A 24,947-nucleotide genomic window follows, 5' to 3' on the forward strand; every position below is an offset into this window, starting at 1 on the left:
GGCTTGGGATTCCTTGGGCATACCCAAGCTTGAGCTGTTTCCACTCCTTATCTCTTTGTCCATGAGAACATCACCCAAAACTTGAAAACTTCAGAACACAAAACTTAAACAGTAACTCGTGATAACATTAGCACAAGAAAACAAACTAGCACCACTTTAGATACTGTAGAAATCTTGATTTATATTTATATTGGTGTTGGGCTACTCTATTCTCACTTTTCCATGGCTAGTACCCCCCGATACTATCCATAGTTTCATCAAAACAAGCAACCAACTCAACAAAAACAGAATCTGTCAAAAACAGACCAGTCTGTAGCAATCTGTATACTTCGTATACTTCTGTTATCTCAAAAATTCTGAAAAAATTACGACTGCCTGGGAAAAAGGCATATCAAACAGCAGCAAGAAGAATCAACTCAAAATCTCTTTCTGAATAAAAACGAAAAATCATTTCGTGAGTGAAACGTTTATGTCTTTTTCCAGCAGGATCAAAAACCCTTACCAAGACTAGTCATAAAGGTTTTGCTTGGCTTAAACATAAAAAGAAACACAAAAGACACAATCATAACAGAATTATGATGGTGTGGACGCAACAAAACAGAAAGAAAAAGAAATAAATTCATTGGGTTGCCTCCCAACAAGCACTATTGTTTAACGCCCTTAGCTAGGCATAAGGCGATAGAATCACGTATCATCGTCTTTGGTGCTCAAACCATAAGTAGCGTGATCAATTATCATCTTAAGGTTTTCATCTTTCTTTCTAGATGATTCACCACTGTTTTTGGGAAAAAAACAGACTTGGTGACCTTATTGTGGACAAAGTTTGGAGTATTCTGCACAACGGCAAAAGCGGAACCCAAGTTGGTTATAACGTCCTCTAGTTTGCCAATCGTAGCGGACTCATGACCTAGTTTTTCGTTAACTGTGGGTTCCTTCTCCTTTAAATTTTTCAAAACCATTCCCACCTTGGATCCGTACTAAGTGATTTGATTGTGGATCTTTTTATCCAAATTCTCAATGAGTTCGATCGTAGCAACTTTATTTTCAATGACGTCCAGCCTACACATCACATGTTCCAGAGTTAAGGTGGTTCCATTAACCATAAGTGGGGGTGAGCCTACCAAATTTATTACAGCTCCGTAAGAATCAACAGTATGGCTACCCAAGAAATTTCCACCTACGATGGTATCAAGAATATACCTATTCCAAGGAGAAACACCCACATAAAAACTGCGAAGCAGGACGATAATGGATTGCTTATGAGTAGATCTACTCTGAGCATTGCAAATCCTATAACAAGCGTCCTTTAAGTTTCTTCCTCAATTTGTTTGAAATTGAGAACTTCGCTCTCGGGAGTATCGTTCGAAGTGGTGGATCTAGCCATGAGGACAGGTAGACTATCCCACACAGACGAACAGAAAGCAAGCGAGAGAAAAGGGCGAACGAAAAGGCAAACAAAAAAAGGCAAAGATTTTTTTGTAATTTTTTGTTTTTCAGAAGTGGGGGAGAGGAAAACGAGAGGCAAAAAAGTAAATGCAAGAGATGAGTTTATGACACTTACTTGGATGAGTTCTTGACTTGATCCTCCCCGGCAACGGCGCCAGAAATCCTTCTGCTACTTCTCAAACAACAGTGCCAGAATTTGACACGTTCACGGAGACTTGCTTGCGTTAGCTTTTCCCTTGAAGAGGAAAGGGTGATGCAGCACAGGAGCAGTAAGTATTTCCCTCAGTTTGAGAACCAAGGTATCAATCCAGTAGGATAATATCGTCAAGTCCAGAGTACCTGCACAAGCACAAAGAGCTTGCACCCAACGCTATAAAGGGGTTGTCAATCCCTTCAAGATTGATTGCAAAGAGAGATCTGAAGGCGGAAAGTGAAACGAAGAAAAAATGTAAGGCTGAAAATATGGTGTGGAGTAGACCCGGGGGCCATAGTGTTCACTAGAGGCTTCTCACAAAATAGCAAATATCACGGTGGGTGAACAAATTACTGTCGAGCAATTGATAGAACCGCGCAAAGTCATGACGATATCTAAGGCAATGATCATACATATAGGCATCACGTCCGAGACAAGTAGACCGATACTTTCTGCATCTACTACTATTACTCCACACATCGGCCGCTATCTAGCATGCATCTAGTGTATTGAGTTCATGACGAACAGAGTAACGCCTTAAGCAAGATGACATGATGTAGAGGGATAAATTCAAACCAATGATGAAAACCCCATCTTTTTACCCTTGATGCAACAACACGATGCGTGCCTCGCTACCCCTTCTGTCACTGGGTGAGGTCACCGCATGGTATGAACCCAAAACCAAGCACTTCTCCCATTGCAAGAATCATAGATCTAGTTGGCCAAACAAAACCCACAACTCGAAGAGAATTACAAGGATATGAAATCATGCATAAGAGAGATCAGAAGAAACTCAAATAAGATTCATAGATAATCTGATCATAAATCCACAATTAATCGGATCTTGACAAACACACCGCAAAAGAAGATTACATCGGATAGATCTCCATGAAGATCATGGAGAACTTTGTATTGAAGATCCAAGAGAGAGAAGAAGCCATCTAGCTACTAGCTGTGGACCCATAGGTCTATGGTGAACTACTCACGCATCATCGGAGAGGTCATGGTGTTGATGAAGAAGACCTCCGTATCCGAATCCCCCTCCGGCAGGGCACCAGAATGTGCCCCAGATGGGATCTTGCGGAGACAGAAGCTTGCGGCGGTGGAAAAGTACTTTCGATGATCTCCTGATTATTTTGGGGGTTTTAGGGAATTTATAGGCGAAAGACCTAGGGCAGAGGAGGCCCAGGGAGCCCACAAGCCTAGGAGGCGCGCCCCCTGGCCGCGGCTAGGGGTCTTGTGGGGTCCCTGGTGGCCCCCTGCCCTGATTCTGAGGCTTCTCGATCTTTTTCTGTTTCGGAAAAAATCTTTTTGGCAGTTTCGTTCCGTTTGGACTCCGTTTAAAATCCTCCTCTAAAAGGGTCAAAAACATGGAAAAAACAGGAACTGGCACTTGACACTGAGTTAATAGGTTAGTCTAAAAAAAGATATAAAGGCATACAAAACATCCAAAGTTTGACAAGATAATAGCATGAAACCATCAAAAATTATAGATACGTTGGAGACGTATAAATACCGCATATAGGTAGGTATGGTGGACTCATATGGAACGACTTTGGGTTTATGGAAGTGGATGCACAAGCAGTATTCCCTCTTAGTACAAGTGAAGGCTAGCAAAAGACTGGGAAGCGACCAACTACAGAGCGACAATAGTCAACTATATGCATTGAGATTAACCAACATTGAGTGCAAGCATGAGTAGGACATAAATCACCATGAACATGAATATCATAGAGGTTATGTTGATTTTGTTTCAACTACATGCGTAAACATGCGCCAAGTCAAGCCACTTGAATGAGTCAAAGGAGGATACCATCCTATCATACTACATCATAATCATCTTAAAATTCATGTTGGCATCCAAGACAAACCATTATAAGCTCCTAGCTAATTAAGCATGGCATTAGAAACTATGATCTCTAAGTTGTCATTGCAAACATGTTTCTCTCACAACAAAGCTGAATTAGGAACGACGAGCTAGTCATATTTACAAAAACAAAATAGATCGAGTTCATACCAGCTTTTCCAGGCTCAGTCACTTCATCATATATCGTCATTATTGCCTTTCACTTGCACGACTGAACGATGTGAACAATAATAAGAGTATCCGTGCATTGGACTAACCTGGAATCTGCAAACAAACACAAAGGAGAAGACAAAGTAATATGGCTCTTTGACAGATAAACAGATATGCATGCGAGAGCCACTAAACATTGTAACCATGGTCTTCTACCTTGACCCAAAGAAAAAGAAAACTATTTACACGGGAAAGCTCCCAACAAGCAAAAGAAGAACAAGAAATCTTTTTGGGTTTTCTCAAACTAGACAAACACACGAGAAGAAAGCGAGAAAAAGAAATAAACTAGCATGGATGATACAGTGGCAAGGTGTGAACACCGACTAACAAAGTGAAAGCGTAAGCAAGAATATAAGGTCGGTGAGAAACACGTACTCCCCCAAGCTTAGGCTTTTGGCCTAAGTTGGTCTACTCCCATGGCTGGTCCGGGCAATATCGAAAATCATAATGGGGTTGTACGGGAGCGCGGCAGCTACCGCCTGAATAGCTGCCTCACGGAGGCGAGCAGCCTTTGCCTCCCTCTCATACTCCTCTGCCTCTCCTCTGGTTATGTAATATCTCCGTTTTACCTGAAAGTCAAAGAAGGCAGGAGCAGGAAGGGTAATATGGAAAACACTCTATCGGTTAAATATTAACCGGTATAGGAGGGATTCATTATCCCTCTCAAGAAACTGATAGCGTGTCATAGCGGCGCGATCAAGGAAAGCTGTATGGAGCGGGGGATCTCCTTCGCGGATGGGTACTACAAGAAAATTTGCTATGCGAGTGGCATAGATCCCACCAAAGAAATCCCCTTCATTAGTATTATTATTCAGCCTCCTTGCTATTATAGCTCCCGTGTTGAAACTTCTATCACCCGTTACTGCGCTCTTAAGAATACTAAGGTCAGGTGCGCAGAGGTGACAATGCTCAATCTTGTCGTTAATGCATCTACCTATGAAGAGGGCAAAGTAATGCAAGGCAGGAAAATGAATGCTCCCCATGGTAGCCTGCGTAATATCTCGAGTTTCTCCGATAGTTATACTCGAGATAAAATCTCTAACCGAAGACTTAGGAGGATCATTGAGACTACCCCAATCAGGTATCTTGCAAATTCTGTTGAAATCCTCTAAATCTATGGTATACGATTTGTCATACAGATCAAACAGTATGGATGTGTCACGGCCAGCTAAAAATTTGAATCTACGAACAAAAGAGGCAGTGAGAGTAGTATATTGTTCACATTTATCGGAGACGAATTCTTCGAGCCCGGCGTTGTGAACAAATGTATCAAACTCGTCTTTGAAACCTGCATCAATCATGAATTCATCAGAAGGCCATTCACATGGTTGTACGTGTGCGTTCCTCGGTTGGTAAGGATCGGGCTCCCGAATCGCGAGACGGGGACCCCTTTTGCTTGAGGAACCACCATGATAGTTTCTCCTGAACATCCTCTTTTTCTGAAATTTTCAGTGACTCAAAAGAAAAGTGAACAAGGCTCAACGAAACTCATAATAACTACTCCTACAAGTGCCTAGAGGCCATATCATGCATCAACACTACTTGGGACCAACTAAAATTACCATGCAAAGCTCAAGAACAGGGTCACCAAGGCAGCAAAAATATGCAATGAATAAGGCACTAGAGCTAAAACTAATTGGACCAATGGAGGAGTCACATACCAAGGAACAATTCCCCCAAAACAGTTTGTTGAATGGGGCTTTGCACAAGGAGATCGAAAATCGCAGCAAGAAGAATAAGAACACGGGTTTGAGTTGTGGAATGATTTTTCTTGGAGGTAGGAGAAGGAGATGGGAGCTAGAATAAGTGGAGGGGGCACGTGGGGCCCACAAGCCTAGTAGGCGCGGCCAGGGGGGTGCCCGCGCCTCCTGGGCTTGTGGCCCACTGGTGCATCCCCCTAACTAGCTCTTTGTCTCGGAATTTTTCAAAAATTCCAGAAAAAATCATACTTGATTTTCAGGGCATTTGAAGAACTTTTATTTTAGGGACACTTTTCTAAGGGACACAAAAAGCAGAAAACAGGAAAAACTAAAGCTAAATTTATCATTTTTCTTCTAAGCAACTGAAGGTAAAGGTTTGGAACAGAGGGTTGTGACTCCTAGATTCATCCATCTCATGGTCATCAAAAGAAATTCATCAATGAGGTTGATCAAGTCTCCTTGACAAACTTTTTCGAATCGCATAAAACCGGAGGATTTTCGAATAGTCACTAGGTTACCTCAATGGGGATGTGCATATCCCCAACAAGCAAATCATACTTCATCTTAATAGTAGGTATAGGGTATTCAAAGCTCCCAATAAGAATCGATGAAGTTTTTTCAATAGCATTGATGCAATATACTCGATATTGTTTCTTCGGAAAGTGCACCGTACTTTCATTACCATTGACATGGAAAGTGACATTGCCTTTGTTGCAATCAATAACAGCCCCTACAGTGTTTAAAAAGGGTCTTCCAAGGATGACCGCCATGGCATCATCCTCGGGAATAGCCAGAATAACAAAGTTTGTTAAGATAGTAACGTTAGCAACCACAACAGGCACATCCTCGCAAATGCCGATAGGGAAAGCAGTTGATTTGTCGGCCATTTGCAAGGAGATTTCAGTGGGTGTCAACTTATCCAATTCAAGTCTATGATAAAGAGAGAGAGGCATAACACTAACACCAGCTCCAAGATCGCATAAAGCAGTTCTAACGTAGTTGACTCTAATGGAGCAAGGTATAGTGGGCACTCCGGGATCACCTAGTTTGTTAGGAGTTCCACCCTTGAAGGTGTAATTAGCGAGCATGGTGGAAATCTCAACCTCAGGTATCCTCCTCTTATTGGTCACAATATCTTTCATGTACTTAGCATACGGAGACATTTTGAGCATATCTGTCAAACACATTTGCAGAAAGACAGGTCTAATCATTTCAACAAAGCGCTCAAAGTCCTCATCATCCTTTTTCTTGGATGGCTTGGGAGGAAAGGGCATGGGTTTCTGAACCCATGGTTCCCTTTCTTTACCATGCTTCCTAGCAATGAAGTCATTCTTATCATATCTCCTATTCTTAGGTTGTGGGTTATCAAGATCAACAGGTTCAATCTCCACATCCTTATCATTGCTAGGTTGAGCATCATCATGAACACCACTATCGATATTATCATTAGGCTCATGTTCATCACCAGATTGTGTTTCGGCATCAGAAACAGAGATATCATTTGGATTCTCGGGTGTAACAGCATCAGGGTTGCTAGCATGCAAGTTCCTATCATCTTTCTTTTTCTTCCTAGGATGACTAGGTGCCTCAGTGCTAACTCCTTGAGAATCTTGTCCAGTTCTCTTAGGATGGCCCTCAGGATACAAAGGTTCCTTAGTCATTCTACCACCTCTAGTGACGACTCTAACCGAATTGTCATTCAGCTCATTGAGCAAGTCATTTTGAGCCTTAAGTACTTGTTCTACCTGAGTAGTGACCATAGAGGCATGTTTACTCAAGATCTTAAGATCATTGACATTTCTATCCACACAAGCACTTAAATGACTAAGCATACGAGCATTCTGTTCCAATTGTCTGCTAACATAATCATTGAAACTTTGTTGTTTGGCAACAAAGTTATCAAATTCATCTAAGCATAAGCTAGCAGGTTTATCAAAAGGAATATCACTCTCATTGAATCTACGAAGAGAGTTTACCTCTACTACCTGTGTCGGGTTATCAAGACCATGGATCTCATCGATAGGTGGTAGATTCTTGACATCTTCAGATTTAATGCCTTTCTCTTGCATAAATTTCTTGGCTTCTTGCATATCTTCGGGACTGAGGAATAGGATACCTCTTTTCTTCGGAGTTGGCTTCGGAGGTGGTTCGGGAATAGTCCAAGCATTCTCATTGCACAAGATATTATTCAATAGAATCTCATCTTGTTCCACAGCTCGTTCCCTGAAAACACAACCAGCACAACTATCTAGGTGGTCCTTAGAAGCATCGGTTAGTCCATTATAGAAGATATCAAGTATTTCATTCTTCTCAAGAGGGTGATCGGGCAAAGCATTTAGTAGCTGGACAAGCCTCCCCCAAGTTTGTGGGAGACTTTCTTCTTCAACTTGCACAAAGTTATATATTTCCTGCAAGGCAGCTTGCTTCTTATGGGCAGAAAAATATTTCTCAGAGAAGTAGTAGATCATATCCTGGGGACTACACACACAACCAGGAGCAAGAGAAGTGAACCAAGTCTTAGCATCATCCTTTAGCGAGAAAGGAAACAGCTTAAGGATATAGTAGTGGCGGATCTTTTCCTCACTCGTGAATAGGGTGGCTATATCGTGCATCTTAGTAAGATGTGCTACAACTGTTTCAGACTCATAACCGTGAAAAGGATCAGATTCGACCAGAGTGATTAACTCAGGGTCGTCGGAGTAATCCTTATCGGTCACAAAGATAGGCGAAGTAGCAAACTTCGAGTCGCATTTCATCCTAGCGTTCAAAGATTTTTCTTTCCACTTGCGCAGTAGTTTCTCAAGATCATAGCTATCCTTACAAGCAAGAAAGTCCTCGGCTATCTCTCCCTCCATAACATAACCCTCAGGCATATCAGGCATATCATATCTAGGAGAGCTAGTTCTAACAGGTGAAATAGCAGGTTCTACTTCAATAATCTCAGCAGTTTCAGAAGAATCATCACATTCAGCAGCAACTCTAGCAATTTGTGCATCAAGGAATGCACCTAGTGGCAAAGAAGTATCAAGCAAAGCATTATGGATAGCAGAAGTAGCATCATCAAGCACAGGAGACACATTAAAATATCTAGCAGGAGGTGGTGTCGCAAACTTACTCATAACTGAAGGTGAATCAAGTGCAGAGCTAGATGGCAGTTCCTTACCTGTCATCATAGTTGAGGGCAAGACTTTAGTTTTTGGATTTCTCGGATTCCTCATAGTGATCAGCAGACGTAAATCCCAAGTGACTCAGAGAATAGAGATATGCTTCCCCGGGAACGGAGCCAGAAAATAGTCTTGATAACCCACAAGTATAGGGGATCGCAACAGTTTTCGAGGGTAGAGTATTCAACCCAAATTTGTTGATTCGACACAAGGGGAAGCCAAAGAATATTCTCGAGTATTAGCAGTTGAGTTGTCAATTCAACCACACCTGAAAGACTTAGTATCTACAGCAAAGTATCAGTAGAAAAGTAGTGTGATAGCAACAGTAGCAACGGTAACAGTAGCAATAGTGACAGCAGTAGCGGTAACAGTAGCAACAGTGACAGCAGTAGCGACAGAGTAACAGTAGCAGCAGCGACAACAATAGCGGCAAAGTAACATAGCAAGGACGAGTAGGAAAAACTCATAGGCATTGGATCGGTGATGGATAATTATGTCGGATGACATTCATCATGCAACAATTATAACATGGGGAGATAAGTAACTAGCTCCAGTTCGTCAATGTAATGTAGGCATGTATTCCGTATGTAGTCATACGTGCTTAAGGAAAAGAACTTGCATGACATCTATTGTCCATCCCTCCCGTGGTAGTGGGGTCCTAATGGAAACTATGGGATATTAAGGTTCTCCTTTTAATAGAGAACCGAAACAAAACATTAGCACTTAGTGAATACATGAACTCCTCATACTATGATCATCTCCGGGAGTGGTTCCGGCTATTATAACTCCGGGGTTGCCGGGTCATAACACATAATAGGTGACTACAAATTGCAAGATAGGATCAAGAACACACATATATTGAGAACATAATAGGTTCAGATCTGAAATCATGGCACTCGGGCCCTAGTGACAAGCATTAAGCATGACAAAGTAGTAGCAACATCAATCTCAGAACATAGTGGATACTAGGGATCAATCCCCATCAAAACTAACTCGATTACATGATAGATCTCATCCAACCCATCATCGTCCAGCAAGCCTACGATGAGATTACTCACGAACGGTGAAGAGCATCATGGAATTCGCGATGAAGGAAGGTTGGTGATGACGATGGCGACGATCTCCCCTCTTCGGAGCCCTGAATGGACTCGAGATCTGTCCTCCAGAGGAAGAACAGGTGGTGGCGGTGCCTCCGTATCGTAAAACGCGATGAACTCTTCTCCTTGATTTTTCCGGACGAAAGGGACTAAATAGAGCTGGAGTTGGAGGCGGCGGAGCTCCGAGGGCCCCACAAGCCTGCTAGGCGCGACCAGGGGGGCGCGTCTGGTGGGCTTGTGGGCTCCTCGCTCCACGCCTCCGGTTGATTCTTGCGCCAGTATTTTTTATATATTCCACAAAAAATCCTCGTAAATTTCCAGGTCATTCCGAGAACTTTTATTTCTGTGCAAAAACAACACCATGGCAATTCTGCTGAAAACAGCGTTAGTCCGGGTTAGTTCCATTCAAATCATGCAAATTAGAGTCCAAAACAAGGGCAAAAGAGTTTGGAAAAGTAGATACGACGGAGACGTATCAAGGTATCTCTGGGCCCACTCGGTAATACCTCATCATAATGAGCTCAATGTGACTAAGGAGTTAGTCACGGGATCATGTGTTACGGAACGAGTAAAGAGACTTGCCGGTAAAGAGATTGAACAAGGTATAGGGATACCGACGATCGAATCTCGGGCAAGTAACATACCGATGGACAAAGGGAATTGTATACGAGATTAATTGAATCACCGATATCGTGTTTCATCCGATGAGATCATCGTGGAACATGTGGAAGCCAATATGGGTATCCAGATCCCACTATTGGTTATTGGCCGGAGAGGTGTCTCGGTCATGTGTGCATGGTTCCCGAACCCGTAGGGTCTACACACTTAATGTTCGGTGACACTAGAGTTGTAATGGGAATTGTATGTGGTTACCGAAAGTTGTTCGAAGTCCCGGATGAGATCCGGACATCACGAGGAGTTCCGGAATAGTCCGGAGGTGAAGATTTATATATGAGAAGTCCAGTTTCAGTCACGAGAATTTTTTAGGGTTTATCGGTAGTGTACCGGAACCACCAAATGGGTTCCTGGGGTCCACTGGGAGGGCCCACCTGCCCCGAAGGACCACGTGGGCTGAATATGGGTGGGAACCAGCCCCCTAGTGGGCTGGTGCACCCCCCCCCCCCAAGGGCCCAAGGTGCCTAGGGTTGGGAACACTAGGGCATGGGGGCACCTCCCACCAACTTGGGAGGCAAGCCTTCCCCCTTGGTCGCCGCCCCCTCCTCTAGATGGATCTAGGGGGGCGACACCCTCTCCCCTTCAGCCTATAAACAGAGAGGGGGGAGGGAAGCCGCACCCCTTGCCCCTGGCGCAACCCTCCCTCTTCCTACACCTCCTCCTCCGTAGTGCTTAGCGAAGCTTTGTCGGAGAACCACGAGCTCCACCGCCACCATGCCGTCATGCTGCCAGAGCTCTCCCTCAACTTCTCCTTCCCCCTTGCTACATCAAGAAGGAGTAGACGTCCCCGGGCTGTACGTGTGTTGAACGCGGAGGCGCTGTCCGTTCGGCGCTTGGGTCGGATCTTTTGCGATTTGAATTGCCCCGAGTACGACTCCATCAACCGCGTTCTTTGCAACGCTTCCGCTAAGCGATCTTCAAGGGTATGAAGATGCACTCCCTCTCTCTCGTTGGTAGCATCTCCTAGATTGATCTTGGTGACACGTAGGAAAATTTTGAATTATTACTACGTTCCCCAACAGCTGCCTCTTCTCCGGCAGCTTCTCCTAGGCGTCGAGCTCGCGCTCCTCCCTCCCCAGATGAAGAGGGAGCTCGAGGAGCTCCCGCCGGTGAAGACGGAGCCGGAGGCCGAAGCGGTGCCGGCGTGACGTGCCCGGGGCATCGTTGGACCGGAGGATTTCCTCCCCCCGGCGGAGGCCGATAGCTTTTTGCCCGCATTGCAGGCGCGGAGTGCGCGGGAGGCGGAGGAGGACCAGAAGCGCCGCCGGAGGGAAGAGGAGATCGACACCGTGCTCTACGAGCTGGGTGTCGCGTCGACCCTCGCCTTTGGACACAAGGTGGAGGAGTGGCGCCACAAAGCGACTGCGCAGGAGCGCATCTACATCGAGCTCTCCTCCGACGAGGACGGCGACTGAGCGCACTCCGCATCTACTACCGCACGAGCTCAACTCCGGTGAGCTCAATTTTGCGTACTACGGTAGGATAGCTAGTAGCTCCGCTGTGCTCCGATGAGCTCCACTAGGTTAGCTTATCTATGCACCCTGTAGTAAGTGATGCACTCTGAATGCAGTTCGTATAATCGTCTATTATGTAGTGAGCTCTGAATGACTGCGATTCCAATTTCGCCCGCGAATGTCTTTTTTTAAATTATGCAGTTTGATTATACGGGGTCTGTTTTATAGCGCAATATTTCACCCCACGAAAACCTACTTTGTCGAACTATAAAACGATTTTATAGATCGTAATTATACGGGGTCTGCTAGAGATACTTTTAGGGGAGGTCTCCATTGGAGCAGCGTGGAGTCTGTGGAGGTGGCAGTGGCCAGTGTGCGGTGTGCCGACGACATCTATGAGCCCTGCTTAGTAGCCGGAGGTGACAACAGTGCGATGAGGCTCAAAAGGCGATTATAGGGTCCGCAGGGGACTAGCGGTTGCAGCCAGGCGGAGATACGTGCTACTGTAAGAGTTTTCTTTTGGAAATATTCAAGCCACCAAGATACTTTGAATAGTGAACCAATTGACGTTCAAATAGTTCAAAAAATATTGGAAGTCATCAACGTTACCTTCAACTTTGTGCATATAAAGAGTTTTTTTTTCACTCTTCTGACACATATTGCCAGATTTAAGAAATTTTATCGCAAGTTACCCTATTTTTCACAAAACTATGACACCATTTGTGAGTTATAATTTTTTATGTGCCACTGATTATCATTTTTTTTGGGTTATTCTACTTAGCAAAATTTTCAACAACAAAATAGGATACTGGGGATGTAGGAGCCGTGTTTGGAGCCGCCTCCCGGGTCGCCTCTGCCTGGCCCACTCGAGAGGATCCTCCCCGTCCAGTCCAACCCCCTTCACCAGCGTGCCCCTGGCCGCCACCACCGTTGATGCCGACGGCGGTGGCAGCGCCCCTTCTCGTTTAAAGACGGCGGGGAGGAGAGTGCTCCATGGCTGCGACTCCATGAGCGGTTATGGAGTGGTGGCAACGTTTCATGGGTGGCGCGGCCTCTAGCCGTGGCCTGAAGCCACGGGCAGTGCGCAGTGTCATCACTAATCTCCGGCGGCACGATGGTGGGTCAGATCTGGGCCTAAGGGCTCGATCTGGGTTTCCCCCTGCCATGGATGGTTTGTGGTTGTGCGTTGTGGCGGACTTCTCCAATGCTGCTCCAACTAACGGTGTGGGAGTATGTTGGTGTGCTTGGATAAAGGTGGCGTTCATAGGGTTCCTCTTGCAACAAGACGAAGATCTGCCTGATGCATGCCCTTCCTGATATGGCCGGCATGGCGGGTTCCGGAAGGCACCGTCGATGAACTCTCATGGGTGTGTTATGCCTGGAGATTGCTGGATCGGCCGGGATTCAGTCGTGCCCATTGGTTCTCAGTTAAGGAGCGAGCAGCACGAAGCTCTGCTATCTGTTGCGATCAAGAGATATGGTTAGGTCCATGGTGAAGTCAGAGGCGAAGACTATCATGGAAGCTGGGATTGGAGGACTAGTAATGGCTTATTATTAGTGGTGGCGTGTGCACCGCGTTCTTCCCATGCGGCGGCATTGTTCTGCGTGTACAATGCTATCATGCGGTCCGGATACAAAGCACTATCACGCTACGGTGCGGCGGGTTGCGATCCCTTTGATGTTTGAAATTTAAAAAGTTTTATCAAAAAAATTGTTAATTCAATCGATGATCGCTTTCATCATTGACTTTCTCGCGACGAGTTCTTCGAAATTAGATCCCATGTTGACATGTTCCGTCAACTATTTTTTCCGTTCATACTTGTCACATTTTTTTGATCTACTTGCCATATTATTAACCACTTACTTGCCTGAAAAAATATCTCAATTGGCACTTTTTAATGTTGTTTCGTATAAAGCCTTGTAGGAGTTTTCATTATACATGATATACAAGCATGTCATAGGTTGTGTTTGCCAATTTAAATATGTCAACTTGTCATATTTATATACAACTTTGTCAGAAAACTATTTTATGTGCTTGTAAATTTAACTATGTCGAGTTGTCATATTTACAAACAAAGACCAAAAAAGATTTTTTTGTGGTTACCGGTTTTGTTGAGTTGTCACATTTTTGTGCGTAATCGCCTAAAAAGGGTTGTTTGTGCTTGCCATTTTGATTATGTCGAGATGTCATATTTATATGTAATTTTCAAAATTTTGGTGATTAAGTTATTTTTTATCAAACAAGTAAATACTTACTAATATGACAAGTAAATACAACAAATGTGGTAAGTACGAGAGAAAAAAAAGTTGTCGAAACATGTCGACATGAGATCTAGTTTTGAAGATTTCGTCGAAACAAAGTCAACGGTAAAAACGGATCATCGATTGAATTAATGGTTTAAAAGATAAAAGTTTTTGAATTCTGGTCATTTAAAACTTGCACGCAACATTCAAGGATAGATTTGAGGACTCTATTCATTTGTAGTGAAGCACATGACACTAGTTTACTGTCGGTCCCTTGACATTTTAGTGTATGCATACCTGTGTGGTACCTCTGCGGTAGTCTGCCACTGCATGCAGCTTCTTTTTATATTCTATGAGCTCGCAGTAAAAGCAAGTGATTTGATTAGTAGCCGCCGCACGGCAAGCCGAGAATGCGGCGCCGCTACGTAGTTAAATCCTTTTCTTTTTTGGATGTATGCATTCATCATGCTATTAGGACATTGTATTGTTGCGTAGGTTGGATGTAATTAATATCTTCTTGATATTAATATATGCTTTTTATCGAAAAAGGAGCCATGGTTGGAATGCATAGACGCGAAATAATTTCAACAAGAGTTGGAAGACTTTGCTTTTAAGACTTGAGTTGCTCGGGTTTGGAACAAAACATAAATGAAAACGGGCTTAGATCGACTTGGGCCTCCAATGGGCCACGTCTGCAGAGAGTGATCACGCAGCTCCTCCGACCGAGGCCCGGGCTTCGCGGTCACTTGGCTAGGGCTTGGGCGGTTCCTTGACGGCTCCGTTTCCTCCTCCCACTCGGCCGCTCACTATAAAACCGCACCCACGTCCGCGGCGCTTCCATTCTCACCAGTCCACCACCACCACCACCACCACCACCACCACCACCACCATCCGGCGAGGGGAGAGGAGAGGCGGGAGCGAGGCGAGCAACCTCCAACCGGCGGCAAGGATGCAGATCTTCGTGAAGACGCTCACGGGGAAGACCGTCACGCTGGAGGTGGAGACCTCGGACACCATCGACAACGTCAAGGCCAAGATCCACGACAAGGAAGGTACGCGCCTCCGCCTCCGCCCGTGACGGCCTCCGGTCGCCTCCACCGGCGTCGGTCCCGCCTTTCCTCCCATCCACGTGATGCGCCGTTGCTCGAAATGCCCGCCTTCCTGTGCCTTCTTGATCTACACACGGTTTGATTTGCTAGGCAACCGCGGTTGGAAAAAGGGGCCGATTTATCCTAAATCTGTGAGCGTCTTGTGGTGCGAGACTAACCGTGGACGCTGTCTGGCTTCGATGATGGCAGGTATCCTGCCGGACCAGCAGCGCCTCATGTTCGCGGGGAAGCAGCTCGGCGACGACCGCACCCTGGCCGACTACAACGTCCAGAAGGAGTCCACGCTTCACCTCGTGCTGGGCCTCGCCGGCGGGGACAAGGGCTCCTGCTACCCGCCCAAGATGGAGCCGAACCTGCTCGAGCTCGCGCTCAAGTACAGGCAGCACAGGCTTGTGTGCCGCAAGTATGGACTGTTCCTTGGACCTTTTTCTTTCACTTATAGTACTACATCGCTTTGCCTTGGTCTGGAATCTGGATGCCTATGAACGATAGAACCTCGTGAATTGCGATGTTTCTCTTATGCTATGCTCAATTGGGATCGATGCACATGTAGATCATATCTCTGTGGTGGATGTGGATCCAGGAAGTTAACTTATCAGCATGCTTTTTTTTTATCAAAGTATGCTAGTTGAGGTGTAGATGGACTATTTCTTTAACGATTCATCGATATATGCTGCTGTTCCATGCATGCTTGTATATTAATGCCATGTCTATGCATGTTAGAAGCTTGGGAATTGTGGTGTTTCTGTCGTTGTGGTCTGTTTGATGGGGATAGATGCATATGTAGATCATATATCTGTGTGGTTTGGAGTTTGGACCGAGGGAACTAGCTTATTAGCAAGCTTTTTATCAAGTACTAGTTGAGGTCAAGATGGACTATTTCTTTCATGATTCATTGATATATGCAGATATTCTGCTGTCACATGCATGCTTGTATATGGAATTATATGCGTGATACAAGCTTGTGAATTGTGATGTTTCTTTTACATGGCCTGTTTGATGGGGATAGATGCATATGCAGGTCATATCTCTGTTGTTTGTTGGATCCAGGGAATTAGCTTATTAGCTTACTTTCATCAAGTACTAGTTGAGGTGTTGATGGACTATTTCTTTCACGATTCATCGATATGCAGTTGCTTACATGTTAATTTGTATCTAGATCTTTATGTATGACACAAGCTTGCGAATTGAAATGTTTCTTTTGTGGTTTGTTTGATGGAGATTGATGCATATGTAGATCATGCATATATCTCTGTCTGGTTTGGATCGAGGAACTAGCTAGCTTATTAGCACACTTTTGATCAAGTACTAGTTGAGGCGTAGATGGACTATTTCTTTCACGATTCATCCATTTATGGTGCTTTCACATGCATGTCTATATATGGATGTCTATGCATGACAGAAGCTTGGGAATTGTGATGTTTTTGTTGTGGTGTGTTTGATGGGGATCGATGCATATGTAGATCATGTCTCTGTTGTTTATTGGATCCAGGGAATTAGCTTATTAGCTTATTTTTCATCAAGTACTAGTTGAGGTGTTGATGGACTATTTCTTTCATGATTCATCAATATGCAGTTGTTTACATGTTAATTTGTATCTAGATGTTTATGCATGACACAAGCTTGTGAACTGAAATGTTTCTTTTGTGGTCTGTTTGATGGAGATTGATACATATGTAGATCATATCTGTGTGCTTTTGATCAAGGAAACTAGGTTGTTTTTGCCAAGCAGAAGAGTATATCCTAACTTGTCCAGCAAACTAGCTTATCAATTAGCATACTTGTAATCAATTATTAGATGATGCCTTACTCTGCGTTATCCATGATTTTGCGTTGCAGGTGCTATGCACGCCTGCCCCTCAGGTCTACCAACTGCCGCAAGAAGAAGTGTGGCCACACCAATGACATCAGGGCCAAGGAGAAGCTGCGCTACCACGACTGAAGCATTGGAAACTTGACCCTAAGAGAGACATGCCATAGCTGGATTAACTGGGAGTTCAAAGTTTGGTTTGAGTCTTAGTTTCTTGGATATGAAGTTTCATCCTAGTTAAATGTTGCTTCTGGAATCTATCTAGAACGCCTACCTAGTTGCTCATGTATTGTTTCTGTTGTAGTAATGCGCAATCTGCTCTTGCATGAATGATGAATTCAAGTAATTGAGGTCTACTAGCTTGAATGGATGATTTGAATGGATGATTGAAGTGAAGTAGTGCTTCTTACATTTCTGTCATGTAGTAGTATGGTTGAATCAAGTTTTTCGGGCCATCATTTGCTTCTAATTACCTGGAAACACAAGCTTTTGTCGTTCAAATAATAATATCTGACTCTGCATTTGCTCATACATCTGAAAACAGTGGAATCATACACGAAATTTTGTTAGGATACCGAATGCCATCTGCATGCAAAATAGAGTTGCAGCGCTGAAATCACATTAGCTTTGTCACCTTCACTGAATCCATGCTTGTTGCCCCATGCTGCCGGCAGCCCTGTGTTGATCATACAGTAGCTTCCTGCTTATGGTTGAAATCCCCACATTTCATCCCGCCAAGGAACATACTCCGAGAGCTGTCCATGGTTGCAGGTGCAGCCCCCTGCTGTCCAGCGAGAGAACTTCAGAACTACTTAGAAAACTGCACAGTTACAAGACATACGAAGCATGGACACCTGAATGTAAATGTGGAAAAACTAGCTAGTTTCTGGCACCTGATTCAGAGGTCCATCGCTGTAGCCTTCTACTCCCTCCGTAAAGAAAGTACCCAGCCACAGGCCGAGAAGGATTTTTGTGCTGCCGATCGAGTGCCGAAGTGCAAGGACGAATGTTCAGCACTAGTATCTCAGGAAAGGCCATGGAACCGCTTTTGACATGTGCACGAGGTTGGAGAATCCCAAGGACTCCACACGACTACACGAGCACTTTCTTCAGATAAAGGCCTAGCTAGTGAGCCGAGTTGCAATGTATTGCTCCTCATCTGAAGCCCTCGATCCCAAGTTGTAGTAACCCGGGTCTGTGCCAAGCTCCAGCTAGTTGGCTGCTCTGTGCCAAGCTCCAGCTATTGGACGCAGATTGCCGTTCAATAGGAGGGAGCTCCCTTCTTTCTTTCACTAATGGAAAACGGGCCTTTGGCCGGGACCCTTTAGTCCCGACCTGCCTCTGGCCCGGGACTAAAGGCCCGGCCACGTCGCCCCAATTCTCAATGCCTCCTCGAGGCTTTAGTCTCGGTCTGTAAGGAGCCTTTAGTCACGGTTCGTGTTCCAAACCGGGACTAAAGGGCTACGCGGGATGCAGCCCGCATGTGCGCCACATTTAGTTCCGGTTTGTGTCTCAAACCAGGACTAAAGTCCTCTGCCTATATATAGCACATCTCCCCTCTCCCCTCTTCCTTGCATTTTTCTTGGATGGAGGATTGTGGGTGTGTGCTAGCTCTCCACTTTTTTTGATGCACTAGAGGTGTTTGTTGAAATGTGTGTTAGAGCGATGCCGATTCAGTTTACCGAACACAACTACGATATGAGATGCCCGAGCCACGCTTAAACTTCTTCCTCTTTATATCTACTTATTCTAAAAGGTTAGCAACTATATTTCCTCGTTTAGACCGTGCGGTACTAATTTTTAGGATCATGATTGTATTTAATATACTGTCGTATAACACAAATGAGCCATTCATGGATGTACGGTGATCGACGCACAGTCGCTTACAGAGAAGGCGTGCATTCTTTTCGAGATGCAGCCGATGCGAACAAGCATGGTGATGGCTATATGTTTTGTCCATGTGTTGAATGTCGGAATGATAAGGATTACACTTCCTCAAGAGTCATTCAGAGCCACCTGCTTCGGTCCGGTTTTATGTCGGGCTATAATGTTTGGATCAAGCACGGAGAAAGAGGGGTTATGATGGAAGACGACGATGAAGAAGAAGAGAACGATGATGACAACTACCGATCTATGTTCCCTGAGTATGCTGATACCGCAATGGAAGACAATGAAGAAGAAGATCAGGATGAAGAACGGGAATCAGATGAGCCCGTTGATGATCTTGGCCGGGTCATTTCTGATGCACGGCGAGGTTGCGACACAGAAAACGAGAGGTTGCAGTTCGAGCAGATGTTACAGGACCACAACAAATTGTTGTACCCAACTTGTGAAGATGGCCAGAAGAAGCTGGGTAGCACACTGGAATTGCTGAAGTGGAAGGCAGAGACCGGTGTGACTGACTCGTCATTCGAAAAGTTGCTGCTACTGATGAAGAAGATGCTTTCAAGAAAGAACGAATTGCCCGCCAGCACGTACGAAGCAAAGAAGCTTGTCTGCCCTCTAGGATTAGACGTGCAGAAGATATATGCATGCCCTAATGACTGCATCCTCTACCGCGGTGAGAAGTACGAGAATATGGATAAATGCCCGATATGCAATGCATTGCGGTATAAGATCAGAAAAGATGACCCTGGTGATATTGAGGGCGAGCCACCCAGGAAGGGGGTTCCTGCCAAGGTGATGTGGTATGCTTCTATAATACCACGGTTGAAACGTCTGTTCAGAAATAAAGATCATGCAAAGTTGTTGCGATGGCACATGGAAGATCGTATGAAAGACGATAAGTTGAGGCACACCGCTGATGGTCGACAGTGGAGAAAAATCGAGAGAGAGTTCCCAAGATTTGCAGCTGACGCAAGGAACTTATGGTTAGGTCTGAGTACAGATGGCATGAATCCTTTTGGGGAGCAGAGTTGCAGTCACAGCACCTGGCCCGTTACTCTATGTATCTACAACCTTCCTCCTTGGTTGTGCATGAAGCGGAAGTTCATTATGATGTCAGTGCTTATCCAAGGTCCAAAGCAACCCGGCAACGATATTGATGTGTACCTAAGACCATTAGTTGATGAATTTTTACAGCTGTGGGCCAAACCAGGTGTACGTGTGTGGGACGAACACAAACAAGAGGAATTTGACCTTCGAGCGTTGATTTTCGTAACCATCAATGATTGGCCTGTTCTTAGTAACATTTCAGGACAGTCAAACAAGGGATACAATGCATGCACGCACTGTTTGGATCAGACAGAAAGTATATATCTGGACAAATGTAGGAAGAATGTGTACCCGTACAATCGTCATTTTCTTTCGCCCAAGCATCCCTTAAAGAAAAAAGGCAAGCATTTCAATGGCAAGGCAGAACCCCGGGGGAAGCCTGTCATCCGTACTGGTGCTGAAGTATTTGATATGGTCAAAGATTTAAAAGTAATCTTTGGAAAGGGTCCCGGCAGCCAACCTGTTCCTAATGGCCCTGATAAGCGCGTACCCATGTGGAAGAAGAAATCTATATTTTGGGAGCTACCCTACTGAGAAGTCCATGAGGTCCGCTCGGCAGTCGACGTGATGCACCTGACGAAGAATCTCTGCGTGAATATTCTAGGCTTCCTGGGCTTGTATGGGAAGTCAAAAGATACACCGGAAGCACGGGAAAACCAGTAACGTCATAAAGGAAGAGATGACATGCATCCAGGGCAGTTTCAAGAACGTGCCAGCTACGCTCTTACTAAGGAAGAGAAGGAAATCTTCTTTGAAGTCCTTTTCAGTATCAAGGTCCCGACTGGCTTCTCGTCGAATATAAAGGGAATCGTAAATATGAAAGACAAAAAATTTCTAAACCTAAAGTCTCATGACTGCCACGTGCTTATGACGCAATTGCTTCCGGTTGCATTGAGGGTAATTTTATCGGAAAATGTTTGTCTGACAATTGTGAAGGTATGTGCATTCCTCAATGCAATTTCTCAGAAGGTAATCGATCGAGAAAGTCTATCAGGGTTACAGATTGATGTGGTCCAATGTCTGGTCAGCTTTGAGTTGTTGTTCCCGCCATCCTTCTTCAATATAATGACACACCTCCTAGTTTACCTAGTCGAAGAGATTAGAATTCTTTTCGAGGCAGGAGGACTTTGTCGGGGTTTTTTTTTTTTTGAGCCGAAGGAGGACTTTCCTTTTAAAAACGAAATCGGGCATATACTAGATTCTTGGGCCTTCAAATGGGCTTTATTAATCATACTCGCTGTACATGTGCAGTGAGCCCTGCCTCGACCAAGCCCCGGGCTTTTCGGCTTCGCTGGCTAGGGCTTCCATAGATTTCGTAGCGGCTGCGTCTCCTCATTCACGCTGCTCTATAAAATAGCGTCCCGTCCGGGAGCCACTCCGCTCTCACCACCACCACCGCGAGCCCGGCGAGAGGAGAGGAGAGGAGAGGAGAGCGGGAGCCACCGACGAGACGGCAAGATGCAGATCTTCCTCAAGACGCTGACCGGGAAGACCATCACGCTGGAGGTGGAGTCCTCGGACGCCGTCGACAACGTCAAGGCCAAGATCCACGGCACGGAAGGTACGCACGCGCCTTCCTCGGCCTTCGCCTCCATTGGCTTCGTCTACTCCAACTCGATCGATCCTCCCCGCCCAGTCGATCGCGCGCCTTCTTGCATTGCATCCGTACGTGTGCCGTCGCTGCTCCAATGCCCCCCGGCCCTTGCTGTCTCTTCTTGCTTGATTTTGCCGCATGCATGCACCTCTTTAGCTAGTTTAATCTGGTCAGAGTGTCCACCAAATGTTCGTACCATCATCCATGCCGCCTTGTTTGGTAATCGATCTTGCCCCGAAACAGAGCTGATCGGCCCGCGTGACGGGGATTTTTGGGGCGTGCCCTTTTTTGTGCTTAATCAAATCATCCGAGGACCGAGGGTTCATAATATATATTGGTATTGCTTGGATGGATCGGCTTGTTCCTGAGGCTTGTGATTTGACCCTGGAGGTAAATCGGCCTCTTTTTCTAGTGAACGTGCCTCGATGTGCGCAGGTCCTCTGTTTTCGCAGTGACCTTGCTCGATTTACAGTTCAATTTCGTTATGTTAACTTGACCAAACCGTGGGCGTCTTGAGGGAGGCGGGTGCTAAGACTAACAGTGGGCGCTGTGTTGGTTTGCTTTGATTTCAATGATCGCAGGTATCCAGCCGGACCAGCAGCGCCTCATCTTCGCTGGGAAGCAGCTCGATGATGGCAGCACCCTGGCCGACTACACCATCCACAAGGAGTCCACGCTTCACCTGCTGCTGTGCCTCGTCGGCGGTAACAGGGGCTCGTGCTACTCGTGCCAGTTGGAGCCTAGCCTGCTCGCCCTTGCGCTCAAGTACAGGCAGCACAAGCTTGTGTGCCGCAAGTACGCCTATTTCTTTCACTGTCCATCGATATGCCGGTGTATGTTTGTGTCTGGATGTCTATGAGCTTGTGAATTGCGAGCGAGATTTCTGTTGTGCTCTGTTCAATGGGGATCATTTCTTTGTCTTTGTGTGTGGTTTGGATCTAGGAAGAAACATTGATATGTATGTATATGCTGTTGTTGTTTACATGTTTGTATCTGGATGTCTCTACCCATGATACAAGCTTGTGAATTTTGCCATGTTTGCTTTGTGGTCTGTTCGATGGGGATCCAGGAGACTAGTTTATTAGCATACTTTTAATCAAGTATTAGTTGATGTCTTAGCTAGTCTATTTGCCGTATCACAAGTACTATTCATTCACAGGACAGGAGTATGTCCTAACTTGTCCATGATTTTTGTGTTGCAGGTGCTATGCACGCCTGCCCCTCAGGTCTACCAACTGCCGCAAGAAGAAGTGCGGCCACAGCAATGACATCAGGCCCAAGAAGAAGCTGCGCTTCCACTGAAGCATTGGAAACATGACCCAAGTGACATGCGGTAGCTGGATTAACTGGGAGTTCAAAGTTTGGTTCGATTCTTTGTTTCTTGGATATGAAGTTTCATCCTAGTTAAATGTTGCTTCTAGAATCTAGAACCCTATAAGATACTAGCTAGTCGCTCTTTTATTAGTTCTGTTGTGGCACTGTAGAATTTGCTCTAGCTTGCCTTGCATGAATGATGAAATCAAGTATTTGAGATCTACTGGCTTGAATGATGATGAAGTCTATTGCTTCTTGTATTTATGTCATCTCATATGGTTGAATTAAGTTTCTCAGGCTAGCATTTTCTGCTAAATACCTGGAAATGCAAGCTTTCGTCGTCCAAGTCAAAATATGCAACAATGCATTTGCTGCTGCATCTCTATCTTTTTTTTGAGGGAGCCGTATCTCTGTCTGGTGCAGCATGAGCACTGTCGAAACATAATACACTCCCTCCATTCCATAATATAAGACTTTTTTTCGCAAGCTGAAACATGGAGCGGAGGGTGGGGAGCAGTACCCGTTTTGTCAGGAAACCATATGCCATCTGCATGCAAACAGAGTCGCGGTAGTGAAATTACATTACCTTGTCACCTTCACTGAATCCATGCTTGTTGCCCCATGCTGCCAGCATGTGTCGATCGTACAGTAGCTTCATGCTCATGGCTGAAATTCTCACATTTCATCCCACCAAGGACTCCGAGAGCTGTCCATGGTTGCAGCCCCTTACAGCCTTACTGTCCAGCGAGAGAACTTCAGAACTACTCCGTAGTATAGAAAACTGCACAGTTATAAGACATACAGTACAAAGCATGGACACCTGAATGTAAATGTGGAAACACTGGCTAGTTTGTGGTACCTGATTCAGAGATCCATCGTTGTTGGCTTCTACAGTAGTAACAGCCACAGGCCTAGATGGATTTTCTGTGCTGCCAAGTGCGGAGGTGCAAGGACGAAGCCATGTTCAGCACTGGTATCTCAGGAAAGCCATAGAAGCACTTTCGATATGTGCACGAGGTTGGAGAATCCGAAGGACTACACAGCCCACACGAGCACTTTCTTCAGATAAAAGGCCTGCCTAGTGAGACGACTTGCAATGTACTGCTCCTGATCTTAAGTCCTCGATCCCAAGTTGTAGTAACCCGGACCTTCAATGGAAAACCAACAAACTTGCCAAACTTGGTGGTCAGCAGCAGCCAGGTAGACACAACCTTTGTCAAAATAAGCTCAAAAAAAAAAAATCTTGACAAAATGGATGTAGAAGCCGGCCATCAAAAGCTATCCACCAATAAAATAAATTTAAAATTCAAATCAGTCGATCAGAAAGCCCGTGACAGATCTCACGGCAGTGCCAGATTACATCATCGCCTATCACAACCAAAAAGAGGTAAGTATTCTTAATTTCTTACATGCCCGGTCACAAAATAATATCAATCCGACAATTCATGAAAAAATGGATATTCTGCTCCGTTGGACTAGCAATCCTAACCTCCATGAGCAATCTGCCATCGCGTCGTCTCGGTCGACACCATGTCCTTCTATGCCGTGTCCGTCCTCTCCGATTCATCCTTCCTGGAACATCTTGAAATGGACGGCTTGCACATGCATCATTGTGTCCTCATCTAAATCCTTCATCTTCAAGGCGAGCATCTTCGCGTTCTCCGAAGCAGCTGGGACCTCCACCTTCTTCTCTTGAGCATGGTCTTCTTATCTTTGATCTTGAACTTCTTCTGAGTGGTCCCCATCAACATGTTAAACCTCTCGGCCTTGCATTTCTCCTTGACATCGGAGCGTTTGACATATGCGTCCTCCTGCTTTGTCAAGATGTACTCTTCGACCATCTCCATCATCTTGGTCGCCACACCTTCTCGCTTCACCTTCTCCACCTACCACTTCTTTTCCTGGAGCCCTCTTCCAACCTTCTGGGAAGGTTCTTTTGTTGGATCAGTTGGATCCCCGTTTTCTTTCTCGGTGCCATGGGCGATAGTCTTGGCAATGTATAAGTTCTACTTGGATTGTCCATTCAATTTCAACCAACAATGCATGACATTGAAGTATTTTTCTTCAACTTCAAGA

General features: G+C 45.2%; 2 protein-coding genes across 2 annotated transcripts; both read left to right on the forward strand.

Moving 5' to 3' along the window:
• The first annotated feature begins 14,907 nt into the window (after positions 1-14,907).
• On the forward strand, positions 14,908-17,378 carry LOC123427826 (ubiquitin-like). Its single transcript, XM_045111960.1, has 3 exons — positions 14,908-15,102; positions 15,349-15,562; positions 16,999-17,378. Exons 1-3 carry the CDS (start codon positions 15,000-15,002, stop codon positions 17,099-17,101), a joined length of 420 nt encoding a protein of 139 aa, XP_044967895.1. The 5' UTR covers positions 14,908-14,999; the 3' UTR covers positions 17,102-17,378.
• Positions 17,379-21,983: 4,605 nt separating this feature from the next.
• LOC123427825 (ubiquitin-60S ribosomal protein L40-like) lies at positions 21,984-22,931 on the forward strand. Its single transcript, XM_045111959.1, has 2 exons — positions 21,984-22,352; positions 22,760-22,931. The coding sequence occupies exons 1-2, from the start codon at positions 22,129-22,131 to the stop codon at positions 22,857-22,859; spliced, it is 324 nt and encodes a 107-aa protein (XP_044967894.1). The 5' UTR covers positions 21,984-22,128; the 3' UTR covers positions 22,860-22,931.
• Positions 22,932-24,947: the final 2,016 nt, after the last annotated feature.

The sequence above is a fragment of the Hordeum vulgare genome, chromosome 2H, assembly GCF_904849725.1.
Source record: "Hordeum vulgare subsp. vulgare chromosome 2H, MorexV3_pseudomolecules_assembly, whole genome shotgun sequence".
Classification (NCBI taxonomy): domain Eukaryota; kingdom Viridiplantae; phylum Streptophyta; class Magnoliopsida; order Poales; family Poaceae; genus Hordeum; species Hordeum vulgare.

Bases quoted from the DNA above. Each gene is read 5' to 3' on its own strand.
- LOC123427826 (XM_045111960.1), top strand. From the start codon at position 15,000: ATGCAGATCTTCGTGAAGACGCTCACGGGGAAGACCGTCACGCTGGAG. The intron at 15,103-15,348 runs GTACGCGCCTCC...CGATGATGGCAG, and splicing joins CAAGATCCACGACAAGGAAG to GTATCCTGCCGGACCAGCAG. The intron at 15,563-16,998 runs GTATGGACTGTT...TTTGCGTTGCAG, and splicing joins CACAGGCTTGTGTGCCGCAA to GTGCTATGCACGCCTGCCCC.
- LOC123427825 (XM_045111959.1), top strand. From the start codon at position 22,129: ATGATCGCAGGTATCCAGCCGGACCAGCAGCGCCTCATCTTCGCTGGG. The intron at 22,353-22,759 runs GTACGCCTATTT...TTTGTGTTGCAG, and splicing joins CACAAGCTTGTGTGCCGCAA to GTGCTATGCACGCCTGCCCC.